The 18,540-nt window shown below is 36.9% G+C and overlaps 1 protein-coding gene and 2 non-coding genes across 3 annotated transcripts in view; 1 reads left to right on the top strand and 2 right to left on the bottom strand.

Annotated features, from left to right (window-relative positions):
• Positions 1-18,540, top strand: part of LOC121511202 (cilia- and flagella-associated protein 46) — a 157,200-nt gene that overhangs the window by 13,381 nt on the left and 125,279 nt on the right. The window contains 8 exon segments of the mRNA XM_041789801.1: positions 3,405-3,528; positions 6,543-6,637; positions 8,629-8,763; positions 8,935-9,034; positions 9,404-9,502; positions 12,187-12,377; positions 14,324-14,549; positions 15,353-15,470. Coding sequence (XP_041645735.1) covers positions 3,405-3,528; positions 6,543-6,637; positions 8,629-8,763; positions 8,935-9,034; positions 9,404-9,502; positions 12,187-12,377; positions 14,324-14,549; positions 15,353-15,470 — 1,088 coding nt within the window.
• Positions 1,589-1,662, bottom strand: trnai-aau. Its single transcript has one exon. It is a non-coding gene; the product is annotated as a tRNA-Ile (tRNA).
• On the bottom strand, positions 1,758-1,830 carry trnar-ucg. The gene has a single exon. It is a non-coding gene; the product is annotated as a tRNA-Arg (tRNA).

Below are 18,540 nucleotides of genomic sequence, written 5' to 3'. Positions count from 1 at the left end.
ATGCATCTCTTAATAGAAGACTTGTCAAAAGGGGGAGATGTGATGTGATTTGAATGCATATTACTTGAGTTAGTTAGATCACAACAAGTGTTTATACACCCAGCTAAGCTACCATAGAAGCAGTGTTGTTGTTGTTAAGCTCGGGATAGATTGTTATGCTGCTGTTAGCCTGTTCATGCAAAAGAACGAACCCAATTAAAAGTATTAAACTCAGAGCATGAGTCAGTGGACTTCATGACAGTCTGTATTGTACTTCTTAGTTCCAACACTTAAACATAAAAATTAACAAATGTTTGCTGGCTTTGATGGCACTAGCTGTCGTATTGAATGCATTTATTTTAACATTTTTATCATTATTCTTCCAGCTTATAATGTAAAATTGAACATTTAAGACACTAACTACCTAGGCAATGGAACCCACGATCCTAAATTCTTCATAAAATACAAAACACAGTCACAAAATAGATATGTGCAAGGTACTATGGGCACAAAAATTTCATTTAGAAATGATGAAAGGAAAAAAAAACTATTTTGACAAATTCAAAGTTCTGCCACCTGATGGTTTTGGGTGTTTAAGTTAAAAAAACTATTTAAAAATCTATTCAATCACATTAGAAAGGAACTCACATGAGACTTTGTTACACATGCAAAACATGTATTATGTCCATTTGAGAAGACTTTATAAAATTCACTTTTTTTAGGCCTTACCATTGCCAGACAAAAAAAGTTGAAATTCATTTAAAGAATGTTGATTTAAAATAAGTCTTTCACTTATCCTTAGATTTTGGTGTGATGGGATTGTAAGTGCAATTGGGCAACATCTTAAATAAAATAATTGTGCAAGACTTAGCCAAATACTTTTTTTTAGAGTTTGTATGAATGCAGCATATAATGGTTAGGAGCAGGGTGTGGATTATTGAAAAATCAGAGGGGGGGGCTTTTCTTAAAACAAAACAAAACAAAAAAACACATCTTGCTACTGGCCTTTAATCTATGGCCAGGCATACATTGTGAGCCTTCAAGCCTATTCTCACCTGATGATTTCTGAGTTTGAGGTGCGTAGTTTGTGAGGACACAACGGCCGACTTCTGCCTAATTAGGTATTCATGACCTGGATGAATTTCTGACTTAAACGCTCACAGAGCCACGAGAAGAATCCGAAACATCAGGGTATTTTTACTGTATAAACTTTTCTCTGAGCTGATCGTCAGATGATCCATGAGGGACAGAGAGAGAGCTACATGAGAAGAAACTCAAATCTCAACAGGTAAAAGTCCAAAAACTTCTCAAAGTTTATCAACTCCTTTCCCTCATCAATCTCATCCACAGCCACTGATGCTGCATCTGCTGAGAGACACGTGATTTAACTACTGAATTTCCTTTTTTTTTATGACACAACAAAAACTGACAAAACAAAGAAGGAAAGTCAGAAGGTTACATCTTTGTGTTCCTGGCTTATCTGATTGTCTTGAAGCAAAACTCAAACTGATCTAAGCTCAGACTGACAGCACAGCATGTTGCTCTTTTTCCACTGACTATCTCTCTTTCTGTCTGAGATCAGTCTTCTGATGAATGATTTATGGACCATTGGCCAGTATGGGGATTGAACCCATGACCTTGGCGTTATTAGCACCATGCTCTGACCATCTGAGCTAACCGGCCTGTTTCTGTTGGACATCCCAAACATTTTTTATCGGGTCGATAAATCCAAACAAATTAAACTCAAGAGAAGTGTCCGTTGTATAAAGCTGCATTTGCAACCACGAAGGGACTCGAACCCTCAATCTTCTGATCCGAAGTCAGACGCCTTGTCCATTAGGCCACGTGGTCATTATACCATGAACTTTTTTCCACTACTTGTCAGATTTTTCCCTAACCTTCAAGTTCCTTGAAAAAGAAACATTCTTGGAGTGGGATGTGGGCCTTTACCAAATCTGGCTGGCATTGTTAAATGGTGAGTCAGAAGTTCTGATACTGAATGGGAAGTAATCATTTACCAAAGTTGGCTAATATTCTTCAATTGTGATCCAGACATTTCTCTTACAGTCATTGGCCAGTAAGGGTGTCAAACCCATGACCTTGGAGTTATTAGCACCACACTCGAACCATCTGAGCTAACTGGCCTGTGCCTGTTGGACATCCCCAACATCTTGTATTACGTCTATAAATCCAAACATGCATTGTTGCCTTGGCAACCACAACAGGACCCGAACCCTCAATCTTCTTATTCCAAGATGCCTTGTCCATCAGGCTGTTTTTTCACAAGTTGTTGCATTTTCCTCACCTTGAAGTTACTTGAAAGAGAAACGTCTTTCTTCAAGCAAGGTCAAACAGTCATTTCTTAACCTCATAGGAAGTTAAAAAATTGAATTCCTTGAATGGGAGTTAGGCCTTTACCAAATCTGGCTCATTTTCCTTAACTGTATGTGGTTGAGGAACGCCACGTGGTCATTGGGCAATGTTGTTTTCAACTATTTCTCGGATTTCCTCACCTTGAAGTTCCTTGAAAAAGAAAAGTGATACTTCAGGCAGTGTTATTTTCATCAACTAAAACTATGACTGAAAATGTTTGTTGACAGCCTTTTTTTCCATGAAAGAACCTAGACTAAGACTAACAAAAATAGAGCTTTAATGACCAAAACTGACAGAAAGTAAAATAAGTTTTCATCAATATGAATAAAATTAGACTAAAATGTAATTTATTTTTCGCTGGACAATCAAAATTTGTGATTTTTCTCCACCTGAGGTAAATCTGTTAAGAAACAATGCAGTTGTTCTTGATTTGGCACCATATTTAGGCAAGAGAATAAATGCTTGGACTAAAAGTAAAGACTAAAAGGTGAGGACTTTTTAAGGACTAAAACGACACTAAAATGTTTTTGAGTATCTGTCAACTTTTAGCCTAGACTAAAACTATAAATGGTAGAAATGACTAAAATGTGCCTAAAACTAAAAGGCATTTCATCTAAAGACTAAGACTGAGACTGAAATTAAAAAACGCTGCCAAATTTAACACCGCAAACTTCAGATACTATCTGGCCCAGATAAAGTCGTTATCCTTGTCCTTGCGCTGGACCGCAGAATGACCACCTAAATATCGAATTTGGTCGTGTGTCATCAATGTTTCAATCACACAGTGATTACTCAGATTAGACCACAGATTACAATGAATTCAGTCGGAGCAGAGGCAGGGACAAAATGTTTCCCCCAGGGATGAAAATATATCATCAGAGGCAGGGTGGTCAGGGGGTAAAACCCCCCAATCCCTGCCGACAATTCATACTCTAGTCAGGAGACAGTTTTTTAAAACTGATACCACAATCAATATTTGTGTGTTTTATGAAGATTGCAGCAATCATTGCAAAATGCTGAAATACTGTCTCCCCAACTCTGTCACTACTCAGAGATCTTATCATATGTCTAGTGGACTCTGGAAACACAGAGGAGACTGCAAAGTTTTCCAAAATCACGGAGGATTTCATCAAGTCACATACTCCACATCTCTATCCAAGACTCTTTCGCTTACAGGTAAGAGGCTGTTGTCATTTAATCAGCAGAAAAACATGTAAGAATTTGTTATTTTTGAATTTTCAAATTATTTGATTATTTCTTTATGATGGTTTTTTTTTTCAAAACATTTGATCAGTTTTAAAGTTACGTAGCCTTTAACAGAAAATGGTTCTACCATCCAAAGACTATTGGAAATGTACTTTATTCAACAAAATGTCTGACTAATATGTAACTGCTTTAAAAAAGCAAAGCTCTAACCCTTAAACCTTAGCCCTAAGCTGAAAGGCCTTTGCACACTGAATCCGTTCTTTTCCACCCATCTCATATTGTTCTAATCATGTTTGCACACTAATGGCAAAACATTTTTTTGTTATTGTTTTGTTCAGAGCTTGAATTTTATGCAAACTTTGCGCTTTAGTCCAAGTCATTTAGATGGGTGATTAGTAATGTAACGGTTATAAAAATCTCCGGCACGGTGTTTACCTCAGTGACAAGTCCACGGTACAGTATTTATTGCTGTAAAAAAAAAAAAATCCCTCAGAACAACAGATGAAGACTTAAAAAAAATGTTATCTGCATTAATTAAACAACAATTGCACTTGAAATATAACAATATATGCAACAAAAGTGTTGTAGGTGTCCATCGTCTTAAAAATGATTGAAAATTTAGGAAGCTTTATCAATAAATTAGAGGATAAAGGAAATATGATGGAGAATGGGATATGGGAGACCTAAAAATTCTTATAATAAAATAAAATACTGCACCAGCTGGACTTGTTAATAACTAGAAAAGCACTTGGAGAGCACAGACCTTCTCCATTAGCCCTATCTCCCAATAGTACAGAATCCTTTAAAAAATTCCTGGATCCAGATGGTGATCCAGATCAGTCCCAAAATCTAATCAGTTCTTCCTTATGCCATTTCTGACATTTCCTGAAAATTTCATCAAAATCTGTCCATAACTTTTTGAGTTATGTTGCTAACAAACTAACTAACTAACAAACTGACAAACCCTGCAGATCACATAACCTCCTTGGCGGAGGTATTTTTCGGATTTTTGCGGATCTAGTTTTTCAAACATTCTCAATGCTACTACCTATTGGCTCAAGTGTGTTTACTAACCTTCTCAAACCTTTGTTGTCCACTACCACCATGTCTACATACTGTCTTTGGTTTGTCCTTCACTTTTTCTCCTTTCTTATTTCTTGACAGCAGAAAACCAAAATGTTTCCACACATCAGATTTAAAAGACGTTGGAGCCTCCGCAGTCTCAAACACTTTGTCACTTGTCATTCCCTCGCTACTCTATGCACCCGCCATTTTCGCGCTGTAGAATCAAGCAAGCGAATGGAGCGCAAAGCATGGTGGGTATGCAAGGGCACTGGGAATTGTAGTTCCCACATACATTAGCTCTGCTCCACTGAAAATACTACAGTGTCTGCCCTGAAGACATACCATTTGAAACCATCGCATGTCCAGGACAGACGGCATTTAGACGCTTCTGATATGGTATTACCCATACCGTTACACCCCTGTGGGTGACTGACCATTCAAAATAGCACCTGCTGCTTCCTTCTCTCTCTCACATACTGGTGTAGACAAATTGGACAAAAATACATTACCAAACTATACAACAAATTAAGTTACTGGAACATGTTTTATAGAGGCTATTTTGTATGGATGTAGATATGGTATGCCTTGAGATTTTGGCTTGATTTTGGTTGTGCCTTGGGTGAAAAAAAGGTTACAACCACTGCTCTATTACACCAAAACCTTACTTTAAACATTGTGGTTAGCAAATGTAATAAGTTGATATTTTGACAGCCATGGAAATATAACAGATAAAGCATAAGTTTGTTCTCATGGTCAACTTAACAGAGACTGAATTAAAGTTGCTCTCCATTTCTCCACCTTGGCACAGCTGTTGCGTAGGAGCTGGTGCTGTACGAAGATCTCTGTCAGGATGGATGGATCTAGAGTGACTGACAGAACCACAGGCTCAACTTCACTGCTTATTCTTGTCGCAGTCGAATACAGTTTTACCCATTCAGTGAATTTTAGCACTAAATACAAGTAAAACACAACAAACTCAGTGTGCAAGGTTCCAGTGCATGAGGTTTTTTTTGGATTAGGGATCGAGAAAGAGCGCTTAGAAAACAACAGACTCAGCTTGCAAAGACCTTAACCCTGGCAAGATTTTTCTGAGGTTTTTAGATGCTTCGCAAAGCATTCATTGCCTTCTCATACTAACCTGAGGGTTATACCATGAAGCAATCTCAACATACCCAGATTTTCCTTTGGTAAGAAGGCTTGACAAAGCTCTAGGCCCCATTCAGAGATATATTTGTGAAGGTGGTTTTGAACTATCTCTGTTAACTCAGGCTTTCAGCCTCAGGCTGTGTGTGCTCTCACATGAAAGGGAGTGTTAAGACACCATTTTAGGCTTTAACCCATAGGAATGATTACCCATCTGCGTCTGTCAAATTAAAGCCAAGAGTACCTAAATATAAGTGCGTGTTGTTTATGCTTGGTTTAAATCTTGAACTTTAACACTGTGGATAATATTTGTTATATTTGGCTAAATTAAAGTCAGTTTGATGTAATGAATTAATCAGGACATAATATACAGTCCAGGGTTGAAGTCTAATCAGTTTTGTGGCCTGTGTTTGGTTGTAAAACTGTCCGTATAAAGAGATCCTAACTGCCCTCAGAAAACACTAATAGGTAACGATTACTAAAATGCTGACACTTTACAGCCAATTTCAAGCTGCAGTCCTAACTCCCAACATAACCTGGTCCTGACTAGGTATGAGCACAGAGTCAGCTAACATGGTGACCCAGCCAGAAAAAAAACTGGACCAGCTTTGTGGTACAGAGGACTTGGAGTTTAGGCTAGGCTTACCCTCTAATCCCACTTCATGGTACTTCCTTGTAGATATTTGCTATTTGTGGACTACTTTTAAGCAGTTTTATTTGAAAACAGAAGTGCTTTCAGTGAAATATTCATGTTTGTCTTACATTCTTCATCTAAGGTGCAATACAAGCTGCAAGAAAGTGATGTCCTCATTGAAAAGAGCTGTCAGCATTCTACTCTAACAGTCATTTACAAAATTCAGGATTTTAAAAAGTAAGTAGTGTGTCTGTGTTCTCAATATGTGGTTATTTTCTGTGACTTGTCACTGTGTGTTGATTTGTTTTGACTTGTTTTTATGCTTTCATGATAAAAGCCTGATCCATCCATTGAATCTGGAGCATAGATAAAGTAGACTAAAGAAAATGCATTCTGGTTCTGTTTCTATAAGGTTAGCTTTTGAACAATCGTAGAGGCTTCTTTGTGCAGTGATTGTTCACATTTCAAAACGCTTCCAGCTTCTAAATAGGGCAAGTTCAGTCATAGTCCTTATCATTTATAATCTTAATAGAAACGGTAGTTATATAAGGGATGGTTGCCTGCAAGGTGTCCGTTACTTTGAGTTAATGGACAGCTGGAAGGCAAATGGCATCTCCAATGATCACAGATGCGATCTTTGGTATCAGTACATGCACTGATGTACTCAGAAGGGCAGTGTGCTTTTTACAGGCCCCATTATGTGGTCTTGCTATACATAGATTTGTGTATCTTTAATTTCTCTCATCCAACATTTTAAGCTAAATCTTACTCTAGGTGTTTCTGTTGGAACTTGAATACAATAAGTGTATTAAGTTAGAGTTAAAATTGCTTTTAATTGTTTTACTTTAATGTTTATATTGGGGTTCTTATGTTTTCATCCAAGAGAATAGTGAAGAGAGTCAGAAATAAGGGAGAGGGAGAGAGAGTGGGGAACGACATGCAGGAGAGACGCAGTACCCACATTAGTCAGTGAAATGATTGCAAGACTGGAAGTAAAAAGCTTAAAAAAGGGAATTGTTCATCTTCAGACAGTCAGATTTTTAAAACTTTATGTAAGCTGATGGTTACAGTGTGTTTGCCATATGTTTACATATTTTTACATGCTGATGTGTACAGTTAGGTGTGTGTGTGTGTGTGTGTGTGTGGGGCTGAAAACAGGGGCCCATAAGAAAGAGTTTTGGAACCACTGCCTTAAACCCTTACCTTAACCTTAAATTGAAGTCCAATCCAATTTGATAACAAAAGTTTTAGCCAGTACTTCTGTTCTGTTCTGTTTATCGCCTTGAACAGTGTGGATGGACAATAATGCTAGCCATCCATTTTGCCAGGCTATTGGGAATTTTATAAATAATGATGTCATTCCTTATAATTACTAGTTCCAATGTCAGGATTTGTCTGAAGTATGTTCAGTACCACAGTCCAAAATATGAGTTTTAGATTTTAAGTTCATAATATGTCTTAAAAAACATATTTTATGTTTGATGATATTTAGATCTGAAATAGCAATTGTTAGTTGTTTTTTTTTTTTTCAGTTTTGTGGCTTTTCTTTTTTACCCTGATTATTCATAGCATTTACAACTTCATTTCACAGTGATTTATATTCCCATTTACAAACCTGAATCAAAGCTGTTGAGTCCAACATGATGCTTGAAAAGCGGTTTAAACCTGGTATAAGTTTTTAGTAGTCTGGGTCTTGAAATGGTCTTTAAAAGTTCTTAATTTGTTTTTAAAAATGTGCAGCAACCCTTATAATATGTTTGCCTGTAATTTTTCCTCCCACTCATATACAGTGTTTTATTAAGCTGCGGCTCAGTCAATGGGTTAGTGGTGCATTTTGGACCCCTAAGTTAACACTGTGGTTTTCAAACATTAAACCTGTTTCGGAGGCTGTGAGCTGAGCCCAAGGTGTCTCAGATGCATGTTGTTTTTCTGACTGCTGGTGTACATTAGTGGTGCAGTAACATTGCTTCTGGTTAGCACAGTTGAAACCCAGTCTAAGCCCCCACCCTCTTTCTGCAGGCATGTTCTCAACCTGTCAGAGCTCCTTATGGCTCCTCACTTTATCTATTAACGGTCAAATCATGACTGGACCATGGCGACCATAGCACTATCAGCAATTTACAGATCATTTTGCATACGTTTTTTTCACAGTTTGGTGAACATGTAAATACAGATGCATGGATACTCTTTGATGTGTATTTTAAGGCAAGCTTTCATGATGTTTGTAGCAGGTTGGAGGAAATGAATAAAGATAAATCAACGGGAGAGGAGCTTGAGAAGATTTTCTATCTCCTAGAATGCACTAAAGTATCTGAAGACTCCAGTTCTCCTCAGTGCCCACCACCCATCCAACCAGCTGACAGGTCTGTGACCTAAACTGTCCCACTCAAATCTCCTACTCTTACCTTTGTAGCTTCCTAATCTCCCCACTACCATAAAACCACATATGGACATCCTAAGGGCAGCACATGGCTCAGATTACTGTACTGCAGTGTTGTGACTTGTATAAATTACGTTTTATCTGGGATTTGCAGAGTTGCCTTCCTCCTGGAACTGGCTCTGCTGGCCTTGCAACTGAAGCATCAGAGAGTAGCTGCCGACTGTTTGAAAGAGCTCAAGTCTGCAGGAGAGGCTGTGAGTGTCCGATATTCTCTTAAAACCTCAGGCTGCAGCTCAGCTCCGTGCTGTAACTGTACATATATGCAAATTTATGCAGAGAAGTTGACATCCCCTCTTAAGTAGGCACTTGACAATAGATGAGATTAATTAGCTGAGCTCGTGCCCAGCGGCTCAGAAGGTTGCTGATTACTTTCAGTAATGTAGAAGTTATTTCATGGAAGGTTTCTGCTCGTATATTCTTTGTGATTTGAATGAAATAACAGTATATTTAGCAGCAGTGTATGTGTAACAGCTTCTGGCATGAGTGAATAGATGTTCGAATTCTTTGTCCAATGCAACGCTGAACACTGACACCTTAAATCACATGTGTGTTTCTCTCTTTAGAGCAATGACCAGCGCATAATAATGGAATGTGTCAAGTGTGAAATCAACGTCCTGAGAAGGGGAGCGAAGATGAATGACTATTCCAAAGCCAGTGTGGAGGTGCTTGATCATATGCCTGAATTATCAACCGTGTGTTTCTGCTGAATGTTATAACGCGGGCAGTGGACCCAGTGGCAGAGTCTGATTAACTGTCCAATAATATTTTTCTGTAATCTCATTCTCTGTTTAAAGGCAGTAAATCAAACAGAGCAGATATCCCCCCTTTACTTCAGAAGATGACTTTGCCTTAAAGACCTGCTAACACATCTTGGAGCCCATCTATTGTTTCAGCCGAGATTTTTAATTAAAACTCAATATCCCAACATGTTTTTCACCTTCTTTGCTAGTAAGAGCTTCACCTGGTTATACTGTCTGTCTGCCACATTCTTGTAAATTCTGTATCTCAAGACAGCCTTAAGGAAATGTCTTCACATTTAGCAGGCATGTCTGCCTACACTCAGTGATGAATCGATTTTTATAAACATTATCTCAGGAACGCCTGGAGGGACTGTCTATAAATTTAGTGCAACCTTCAAGATGAACCTAAGGAAAAAAGCACTAAGATTTTGATAGTCTGAGGTCAAGGTTAGCTCATATGTTGGTTTCATAAGAGTGAGATATTTCAGCAGAACACAAAGGCAGTTGCATTAGTGCTGAATGTAGTCAGATGCTCTCAGGTGATGTGTCTGTCCTGAGAATGAACGATGTGCTGAGGTGGAAAAAGTGCAAGACGATTGTACTCAAGTAAAAGAAGAGTTACTCTAGATAAAAATTACTTCAGTTGAAGTATAGTACTAGCCTTTTAATCTACTTAAGTAAAAGTAAAAAAAAAGTATTTCATTTAGTGTTTTTTTCTCAAAGTACTGCGTAGCTACTTTTGATTCTTTAAGGGGTTATACAGTATAATGGTATTTATTTAATATGCAATCAACTAAAGAAAATAAAATCTTTAACTAGGTTGTTCAGATGAAGTCACACTTTATCTGAAGTCAACGCCAAGCTACCAGGGGTGGACAGTAGCTAATTACATTTACTCGAATTACTGTAATTGTGTGACTTTTTTGAGTTGTTTTCATGGCCATTATATTTGTATTTATTTTTACTTAAGTATATTTTTGGGGTTGGATTTTATTTCACTGCACTGAACACAGCATCCATTACTTGTGTAAATTGTCTGGTTATAAGGTGATATGTTACCCTAACCCTAACACTTACTGGTATTTTACTGAGTAATTTCTTTATTTTACCCCTCTAAATTAAAGTGAGTTTTTCCTGAATAATTTTCATGTAATTTTTAGGTTAGGGTAAAATGCCACCTAAATTACCATAGCCACAATATTATAAGATGTTACTTGTAAATTTATACATTCCTTAGGTAAAATATGACTAAAATCAAAGTCATTTTAATGTAAATACTTAGACTAAATTCAAAATAGCTACCAAAATGTACACAGGACTAGTTTCTTGTCTTTGACAGAAAGTTTGGGCCTCCTTGTTTTTAATGTTATCATTTTTTTAATTCAGTACGTGATGCTTTTTAAAATGTAGTAAAGTATTTTTATTGATATTCCCCCAAAATGTACTCAGGTAAAAAAAAAAAAAAACTGCTTAAACAAAGTTCAAGTACATAAAAACTTAAATTTCAGTCATATAAAATGCAAACACATTATATTGATTATAAATATATTATAAATATATTATTAAATATTTTTGAATAATAAAATTAATAATCACTAAAGAACAATATATTTTAAATAGAATACATGCATTATATAATATATTATTTTAAATATTTTAATACAATAGTAATTAGTTTCTGTCTACCCCCTGTGAAGCACAAACTTGCTTATTAAATACCTTCTTATGGGAGAAAAGAGCATAAAAGCATTAGACAAATGGACTCAAGTTTAAGTACATTTAGTTTGAATAGAACTTACTACATTTGAAGTGAAAGTACTGGTCGATAAATCTACTCAAGTAAAAGTGAAAAGTAATTCATTTAAAGTTTACTCAAAGTGCTGATTACTGAGTAGTTATTTATGATTTCTGAGGGGCATGTACAGTATTATATGATATTTATTTAATGTGCAATAGCAGCAAGAGAATATAAAATCCTCAGCCAGGTTTAGTTTAAGTCATACCGCAATAATAAATTGAGACATACAGCAGCTGTTTTGGATGTTATGTGGAATCATTCTTTCACTGCATGCTACTGGCTGTCTTGTGTAAACTACTGGCCAGTTTCAGGTTGTTGGCAGAGAGCATGGGTGCTCTTATTTGGACTTTTATTGTTTTTTTTTTAAATGTACCCACGTGAACGTGGTTTAAAAACTAGTCAAAAAAACTAAAACAAAAACGCTACTCAATTCCAGTACCATGAGCAAATGCAATCAGGCACTTTTCACCCCTGTTTTGTATTTTTTGCTAATGTATTCTGTCAAACATGAAATGACTTCCCCTATTCAAACTGCAGCTGTACTGACATTCTGTGAAAACACTGATGGGTATAAGCAAGGTCATATTGGATTGATATAAGTATCAAAATTTTGTTAACTGAAACACTTCTAAGTGAAGTGAAATCATTTAATCTCATTTTGAACCATAACATATTTTGGTGTCATTTAAAACCTGGCACCACATATTCAATGTTACACAATCCAAGTACACATGCCAAGTGATAAAAGTGTTTTTCTGCCCTCGCTGCAACAGAAAAGATTCTCAATCTGTAGTTTGTTATCCCACAGGCCCGGCTGAAGGAGATAGGAAAGTTGGATCACTGTCTGCAGATAGCAGTGAGGGAGGGGAACCCTCAGGCCATGCAGGCGGTGTGTGCAACCCAGTGGAGCCTCTGCCTGCCGCTCTTACAGCACAACCTCAGGAAACACATCAAGGCACCTCTGCTCAGGGTTTCCCAAGTACTGGAGGACATGCAGAGGTTCCCAGCTTCTTCCTATTCATCATGTTACATGGTTGTTTGTATGTCTTAGGGGTGCTCAGCTTGCTTATGTTGTTATGTTTGCACTTCACTGAACATATGTTTTACTTTGCTCTATGGCTAAGTATAAAAAAGCAAAGCCTAATCTGTTATTTATGTCCTAAGGATGACTATTTTTAGATTTGATTTATAGCACAATAATGGGGGTCTCATTATTTTCTAGATCCTTCTGTGTTTTCTTAAAGTGTCTCTTTTTTGGTTCAGTAGCAAAAAAAGAGAATGATGAAGATATGTATATGCTCACAATAACTTTATTATTTTATACAAACCTTTATACCAAAAAATTTGGGATTTTGTGTAATAAACACCGTATTTTTCTATCTTATATTCAATTTAATACAGCACAAAGACAAGTTATTTAATGTTCAAACTGCTGGTGTAAAACCACGCAGTTGTAAATGTATCAGAATGTAACTTGGCATTTTCTTGCTGAAATAAACAGGGACACACTTGAAAAAGATGCAGTCTGGATGGAAGCATTTGTTGCTTCAACAGCTGTCTGTACCTCTCAGTGTTAATGGTGCCTTCACAGATGTGCAAGTGACACATGCCATGGGCACTAATAAACCCCCACACTGTTATGGAAGCTGGGTTTTGCATTGATAAGAAACTGGATGGTAGTTGTGTTATTCAGCCAGGAGAACAGATTTCCCAAAACAATCTGAAAAGTGGACTGGCCAGACCATAGCATACTTTTCCACTTTAGGTCAGTCCGTCTTAAATGAGCTTGGGGCTGAGAGGCCAGTGGGGTTTTAAGATGTTGTTGATATACATATTCTGCATGGTAGGGCATTAACTTAAACACAGCAGTATATTGTGTTACCTTAGCCCTTGTTGCAATATTCATCTCAGATTGATGCTGGTTTTTAATGCAGTGCTTACTAAGGGATCACAGGTCTAGCTTTGCCCATTATGTGCAGAGATTTCTCCTGATTCTCTGAATATTTTAATGATATCATGGACTGTAGATGGTGAAATCTCTATATTCCTTGCATTTGCGTGTTGAAGAACTGACTGAAACTGTTGGACTATATGTCCATGCAAAGTGGGGAGCCTAAGGCCCCTGTTAATTGTAAACAACTGAGCCTTTCAAGAGTGCTTCTTTTATACGCAATTGTTGACAGCACCTGACAGTATTTGACCTACCTACCTGTGAAAGGTTTCTCGATTATTCCAATTTCCCTGTCTATTCTTGCTCATACCCTACCTCCTTAAGAATATGCAGATATAATGTGCATATTTATTATGTCATATATTATAGTTTGAACAATACATGTCTTGTTTTTGTGTTGTATTCAATTAAATATAGGATGGAAAAGATATGCAGAACACTGAATTATGTTTTTTCACATTTCATGCAATGCCCCAACTTTTTTGGAACTGGGGTGTGCACTTTTTAACTGAAAGATGTCCTCATTATTTTCCACAGAGGGGTTACTTAAATAAATGGATTCAAGTTAAAGTTATTAGATTAAATAACATTAATTAACTGAAAGCACAGACTCAAGCACCAAAACATTTTTGTTATAAATATATTTTTTTAAGAAAAATGAATTATACTGTTTGTAGCAAACAGTCATTCTGATATAAAATAATTTTTCCAGCTGCTTCTTGGCCCTTACAAGCCATTTCTCAAAGAGATATGCCAGCTGACTTGATCTTCCCTACTGTAGAACAGTAACACCCCAGAAATATGTAATTTGTAATCTTACAGTCTTTAAAGGAAGTATCAGGCTTTATGCTGTTTTTATCTAATTCACAAAAATAACATTTAGGCTTTTCAAGAACACATAAACATGCAACGCTGAAATCTTACATGCAGCCTTCTGTTTCACTGTAATGTACAGTATTAGGTTATGTTAGATGCGTCTGTGTGCTGTTCTCAGTATGCTGCAGGAGATGCGCTGTCAGGTCCACTCAGAGCTGGCAATGATTGAAGAGGAGGAGGGGTGCCTCGAGGCTGCTTTGACTCACCTCAAGAAAGCCTCGCTGCTGGATAACGGCAAACAACGAGAACGCCTGTCGTCAGCTCTCCGCCTCCTGCAGCTCAGAGGGACCCTTTACCAAACGCCCCCCCGGACCGAGGATAAAGCCGCTATGCTCATGCAGCAGGTTTTTTGCCCATCACTGTCAGACAGACTAATCATACAGAACGTACCATTTCTTGAATGCTGAACAAGGCTAGATGTGTAACATATTGAAAAAAAAAAAAAAAATCCAGAGGTACGTAGGAGAGGAACATCCCTCTACAGAGTCTATGTTGTTGCATTATTAAAACATTTTTTGCCAAGGATTGTATTAAAGAATAAGGCATAACCTCTGTGAGATGACCCAAAAGACTTCAACTCAAAGGCCTCCAGTTCAACAGTGTGACTTTTTTCTCCCTGGCTCTCTTGAGCCTGAAGTGATAGACTTACGAAGAGGGCATACACACTTTTGATCCTCTATCCTGGTTGACAGATCACTGCGGTAGCATCTTGTCACCACAGTGTAGCCATGTACCATTCTTTATTATCTTTTTTATTCAAACAGGGACCATAATCAACAAAATAAACACAGTACTGGTTTGGGGAAGGCTGAAGACCTTAATCTCATAAAAATATAGATTTCTTGACTTCAAGAAAAAATACTTTTTTTTCATTGACAAGAGTAGTGTTTCACTTCCCTTGAAAATAATTAAAAAATAGCTCAGATTTAAACCACTTCCATGTTGGCTTCACTTCTTACACCAGGCATTTAATTCTACTTTTGATACAGTTCAAAATAAAGCACTTAACTTGCATGCAGTATGCAGGCTTAATGAGACAAGTGTAAGTGTTCTTTATAAGTGCGACAAATTCAGTACTTGGTGTTCTTTAATTTGCAAGGAGAGTAGTTCTTGTGTGGTTCATCTAACTCTCCTCTCTCTCTCTCAGGCAAAGGACATGCCACCCAAAGATAAGGCTGATATTCGTCCGGTCCTGGTTGCTGTGGGTCTTCTTTTGGCTCCTGATGATTTCCAGATGGTGTTGGATGCAGACAGTCCTTCCAAAAGTAAAGACTTTGCTTACTTTGCATAAGTGTATTAATATGAGGTGTGTTTAATCCTGGTTTTAAATCTTGTTTTTGTCTTATTAACAAAAAGTGTTTTGTAGAAACACAAACACCTGATAGTCACATTTCTGTATAAATGCCCAGAGCAGTATTGAGGTTTTGAACCATCAGTGTAACCATGCAAAGCTAAAAGATGGGCCAGATTTCTTATCCATCTTGCAAAGCTTTAGTCTGAAACGTTTGTTCCTGTTAGAGAAACCAATCAGCATCCTTTGAGGAGAATGAGGCAGTAGCTATGGGTGTGGTTTAGTTGCACTGCATGCCTGCATGCCATGGCTATTCAATTACAAATTCAACTGGACCAAATTTTAAATCAAGAAATGTACCCGGGCCAGACATGTTCAGCACCCAGTAAGAAGCTTGTAATGTCAAATTTCTAACCAATACGGATAATTTTGATGAAAAATATGCACTTTTTATTAATAGTTTCCCTTTTAAATTTGGCAACATGACAAAAGCACATTGAAAAGTACATAAAAACACAACAACAGAGCTGTATTTGAGCATAACCTGAGGTAGTAGCAATGTTTTTTTTCACTTGAATAAAAATAAAATAATTACAATGAAAAAATAAAATGAAATTCTGTAAATAATAATTTTGGTCACATCTTACCCAGGCATATCTTAAAGTGCATACAAACTAAATCTGCACAGTTGTAGCTACAGTTAAAAAGGACATGTTTCATACTCGGTATCTTGGGGCTACTTCTGTCAGCATTGCTAGCCACACTTCACAACAACACAGTGCATTGTAGGTAGACTGTTGCTAGGCTACACAAAGTGCTGCATTCACAGTCTGAAATACTGTGGGAATTTATGAAAATTTGCGAAACAGGTTTCCCTCTGTATCTCTGGTATGACCACAGGCTGGGCCACTTGGGGGTTGGTTTTGGGCCGCATGTGACCCCCAGGCCGCTAATTGAATAGTCCTGCTGTATGCAATGACTGCTGGTGAAGAGATAACAGGCTGTCTGTGGGGTCTTAAAAAGTATTAAAAGTTGATCAATCATTTTGGCCAAAATTAAGGCTTTTAAAAAGTAATTAAAGCCTTGAACGCAAGACTATGAGGTCTAAAATTTTGTTCTCTTTTACATTTGTATATTTGTCTGTCTGCTTTTGCTTTTTATTTAATTTTAATCACATGTGATGTTCTTTTGAAACTATGCCAGATTATTAGAATTAATATAACTTAACAATTGTGAACTTTATCAGCTAAGAAAAGGTAATAATAACATTTGACCTCAGTAAAGTAAAGTAAAGTACATATTGTATGTTGCATTTACAAAAGCTTACATGTGCCAAGATAAATGCATTTTGGAGGGATCTGCACAATATTACAAAACTGCAGAGTTCTTACAATTAAAGCAAATATGCACAGTTAACATTCTAGGCCACATAATACTTTACTTTGTAATTTTTCAATAGAGCCGAATAAAAGTTGAAATCACAGCTTTAACCTGGTTACCTCCACCTACTAGACAGTGGTGTGAATCAGCACATTGGCAGCCCAGCCCTTAGACGTTACTTTAAGTTTCCTGTACTTGAAACAACAGTAAAACAGTTTCCTTCACCCTGCAGTTAAACATTACTTGATCAAACCTAGTAATCAGTACATATACTTGATTATCAAGTAAAGTTAACTTAATCTGTGTGAGTCTGGATAGCTATCGGGGTTTATGATATATGTTTTGTTGCTGTGATTGGCCTGTATTAATTTGACGGGTGGAGCACATCCCTCTCTGAGGTTTTATTTTGAAAGTGCTTGCCTTTTAACACCATGTAGACTGTTGCCCAGATGGGTGTGACATGTTCCCATGTGTAAAACAATATACTGTATGTTGGCATGTCAGGTTACTATCAGCTGTGTCACTGCAGTATCTACTGGAAAGAGTATCCAGAAACCTGGATCAAGAGTTTAAATGCCACAGTAGACTGTTTTCCATCTGTTTACTAATGGTAGATAAAACAGTGTTTGAAACAGGGTTTTAAATTCACAGCACATGCTAGTGTTCAGTGTTTATTTTGGCAGCTAATTTTTAATTTTAGTCATAGTTTTAGTCTTCAGATGAAATGCATTTTAGTTTTAGTCATATTTTAGTCATTTCTATCCTTTTTAGGCTAGTTTTAGTCCGTAAAAAGTCCTCACATTTTAGTCTTTACATTTAGTCCAAGCAATTGTTTTCTTGTCTAAATCTGGTACCAAGTCATGGTAGTGTGTTCTGTGCACTCTTCCAAACCTGGGGTCTCTGCTCTCTACAGCTGTTTTTGACAGATTTTCCCACAGTATAGATTTTGAATGTCAGACAAAAACTACATGACATTGTTTCAGTCATCTTGACGTAAACAAAACTTAGTTTTTGTCAGTTTTAGTCATCAGAGATCTATTTTTGTTAGTCTTAGTCTAGTTTTTGTCATGGAAAAAAGGCTGTCAACGAACATTTTTAGTCATAGTTTTAGTCGATGAAATTAACTGCTAGTCTGATTTAGTCTGATTTCCCCTTGTGGGTAAAGCTTTATATTTTTCTTCATGAGGAATCTCACACTATATTAGACGTTTGTAGAAGTTCACTGATTTGGAATAATCAGGGTAGGTTCTGCTGGCAGCTATGTGTAATTTTTTCTTTTTGCATCTACATTTAAGGGAGAAAGAAGAGAATATAAGCAAAAACAAATGTAGCAGTAGAGATCATAGTTTGCTATAAATGAACTTCATATTCAGTTAACTGTAGAATGACTTCAGAATTATGATGTTTTTGTTTTCTTCCCGTCTTTAGCCTGTGCTGAATTTGCGTCTGGTCCCACCCTGATTTTTATGTCTCTGCTGTCAGTGTGGTTGCTTTGAAACACTTTATATTTGTGTCTTTTTGTTTATTTTCTTTTAAGTTGATGAAATGAGTCATGATTCATTAATAATAAAGACAGGCCAACAGATCAGAGTCTAATTTAGATTCTCTGAAAATAAGAGCTTGCCTAAGGTTTGGAATTGCATATTTAATTTATTTCTTATCTT

The sequence above is a fragment of the Cheilinus undulatus genome, linkage group 6 (genome assembly GCF_018320785.1).
Source record: "Cheilinus undulatus linkage group 6, ASM1832078v1, whole genome shotgun sequence".
Taxonomy (NCBI): Eukaryota; Metazoa; Chordata; class Actinopteri; order Labriformes; family Labridae; genus Cheilinus; species Cheilinus undulatus.
Note: the sequence above shows the minus strand (reverse complement) of the source record. Positions and strands in the feature narration are given on the sequence as shown.